Source organism: Alligator sinensis, unplaced genomic scaffold, assembly GCF_000455745.1.
Source record: "Alligator sinensis unplaced genomic scaffold, ASM45574v1 scaffold735_1, whole genome shotgun sequence".
In the NCBI taxonomy this organism is placed as follows: domain Eukaryota; kingdom Metazoa; phylum Chordata; order Crocodylia; family Alligatoridae; genus Alligator; species Alligator sinensis.
This window is the reverse complement of record NW_005842639.1, coordinates 355,221-357,397: the sequence shown is the minus strand read 5'-3', so window position 1 is coordinate 357,397 and position 2,177 is coordinate 355,221. Positions and strand designations below refer to the sequence as shown.

The following is a 2,177-nucleotide window of genomic DNA, read 5'->3' as shown; positions in this document are numbered from 1 at the left end:
GAGGGAGGCAGCGATTCTCCCTTCCCGATGCCTACAGCTTCGACGTTGAAGGTCATCTGGCCCCGCCCCCTCCCTCTGCCGCCCCGTCCTGCCATGATGCGCTGCCAGAGACAAAGCAGACATAAGAGAGCTGGGATCCAACGCAGCCGAGGCCTGCAAGGGCAGAGACAGAGAGCCCCTTACAACCCATGGGAACCCTCCTAGGGCCCACTGCCCACATCAAACCCCCACCCCAGGGCGGGAGATGAGACCCCAGGCGTAACATGCAGCTAGTGTGCAGAGTTGGCCATAAATTGCCCCAAGGAATCTCTCATCCTCCCCTTTAAGGCTGTAAGATGCAAACACAGGGAATCAAACCAGCCTATTTCAAGCCCCCTTTTAGCCTGGCTTCCTCCATGCCACCTCACTCTCCTCCTGCTATGCTGAAAATCCCCTTCCCAGGGGGTCCTACCTGCTCCTCTACTCCCAGGCCTGCAAGAGCTGCTCTGTTCACATGGGGCAGGCTGGGAAGGGTGAGATGTCTCCAACCCATGCTTCACCTCTCTCCAGGGAGGTTGTCATATAATCCCAGGGCAGGGGGGCTGGCACCTAGTGGGGCAGGATCACCCTGTCCTAACCAACCCAGACACATCCATTCACTCATCGTGGTGTCCTGTGACCAGTGGGGTCCCCCAAGGCTCTGTCCTTGGACCCATACTGTTCAACATCTTCATTAATGATGTGGACACTGGAGTCAGAAGCGGACTGGCCAAGTTCGCCGATGACACCAAACTTTGGGGCAAAGCATCCACACCAGAAGACAGGCGGGTGATCCAGGCTGACCTGGACAGGCTCAGCAAGTGGGCGGACGAGAATCTGATCAATGCTGATAAATGCAAGGTTCTCCACTTTGGGAAGAAAAACCCGCAGCATCCTTATAGGCTCGGCAGTGCTATGTTGGCTAGCACTATGGAAGAAAGAGACTTGGGGGTCATCATTGACCACAAGATGAACATGAGCCTGCAGTGCAATGCTGCGGCTAGTAAAGCGACCAAAACACTGGCTTGCATCCATAGATGCTTCTCAAGCAAATCCCAGGACGTCATTCTCCCCCTGTACTCGGCCTTGGTGAGGCCGCAGCTGGAGTACTGTGTCCAGTTTTGGGCTCCACAATTCAAAAAGGATGTGGAGAAGCTTGAGAGAGTCCAGAGAAGTGGCCACCTATAAGTTTATCAGGGGTGACCACCAGTATCTGGGGGAACATTTGCTCACCAGAGCGCCCCAAGGGATGACAACTAGGTCGAATGGTCATAAACTACTACAAGACTGTTTCAGGCTGGACATAAGGAAGAATTTCTTTACTGTCTGAGCCCCCAAGGTCTGGAACAGCCTGCCACCGGAGGTGGTTCAAGCGCCTTCATTGAACACCTTCAAGAGCAAACTGGATGCTCATCTTGCTGGGATCCTATAACCCCAGCTGACTTCCTGCCCTTTGGGCGGGGGGCTGGACTCGATGATCTTCCGAGGTCCCTTCCAGCCCTAATGTCTATGAAATCTATATGTTATGTAAGGCCACTGTCCACCCTGACACAAGACAGCACACCCAAAACTGCCATGGGGGAAGAAGGGAACCATGGCCGCTGACATCCTGTTTCTGTGAGCTGCCAGCAATATATGCTCCAGGGATCCCAGGTAGAAGGCCATTAACCCCCCCCCCCCTTTGTTCCAATCTGACCAGTGGGTAAAATCCCTTCCTGACCCCAAGGCAGCATCAGTCTGATCCTAAGCAGTGGGGCAAAAGCCTCTAGCCAGGCCCCTCCAGGCCTGGTGCCTAGGAGCACTGGCACAGCCCAGTCCCTGTCCCCAGCCTCTGGGGGAGGCTCATCATCACCTTGACCTGTGTAGCAGAAAGGGGCAGCAAAGCCCAGAAGCCCGGGACATGCCCATCTGATGCAGAGCCCCCACTTCCCTGGGCCTCTATGCCACTGCCCCCCTCCTGGGTCCCGACTGGAGAACGTGAGTGTGTAACCGGAGAAGGGCCCCCTGGGGCAGAGCTGGCATCCCAGCGCAGGCCGGGCAGGCTCCGTGCCGGGTGCACACCCGCAGTGCCCCTGCTGGACGGCAGCAGCGAGGCAGCCCCCGGGCGCGGAGGGCCCAGCGCGTGCTGCACGGAGCAGGCCCCAGCCCCGGCCCCGGCC

General features: G+C 57.4%; 2 protein-coding genes across 2 annotated transcripts in view; one reads left to right on the top strand and one right to left on the bottom strand.

Moving 5' to 3' along the window:
* The window catches only part of POLR3GL (RNA polymerase III subunit G like), a 7,428-nt gene extending 7,327 nt beyond the window's left edge, over positions 1-101 (bottom strand). The window contains exon 1 of the mRNA XM_025215269.1: positions 1-101. This exon is cut by the window's left edge and continues 40 nt beyond it. Within this exon, the coding sequence (XP_025071054.1) occupies positions 1-95 (95 nt within the window). The 5' untranslated portion in view covers positions 96-101.
* ANKRD34A (ankyrin repeat domain 34A) overlaps positions 1-2,177 on the top strand; it is a 55,424-nt gene that overhangs the window by 40,512 nt on the left and 12,735 nt on the right. The window lies entirely within an intron of this gene.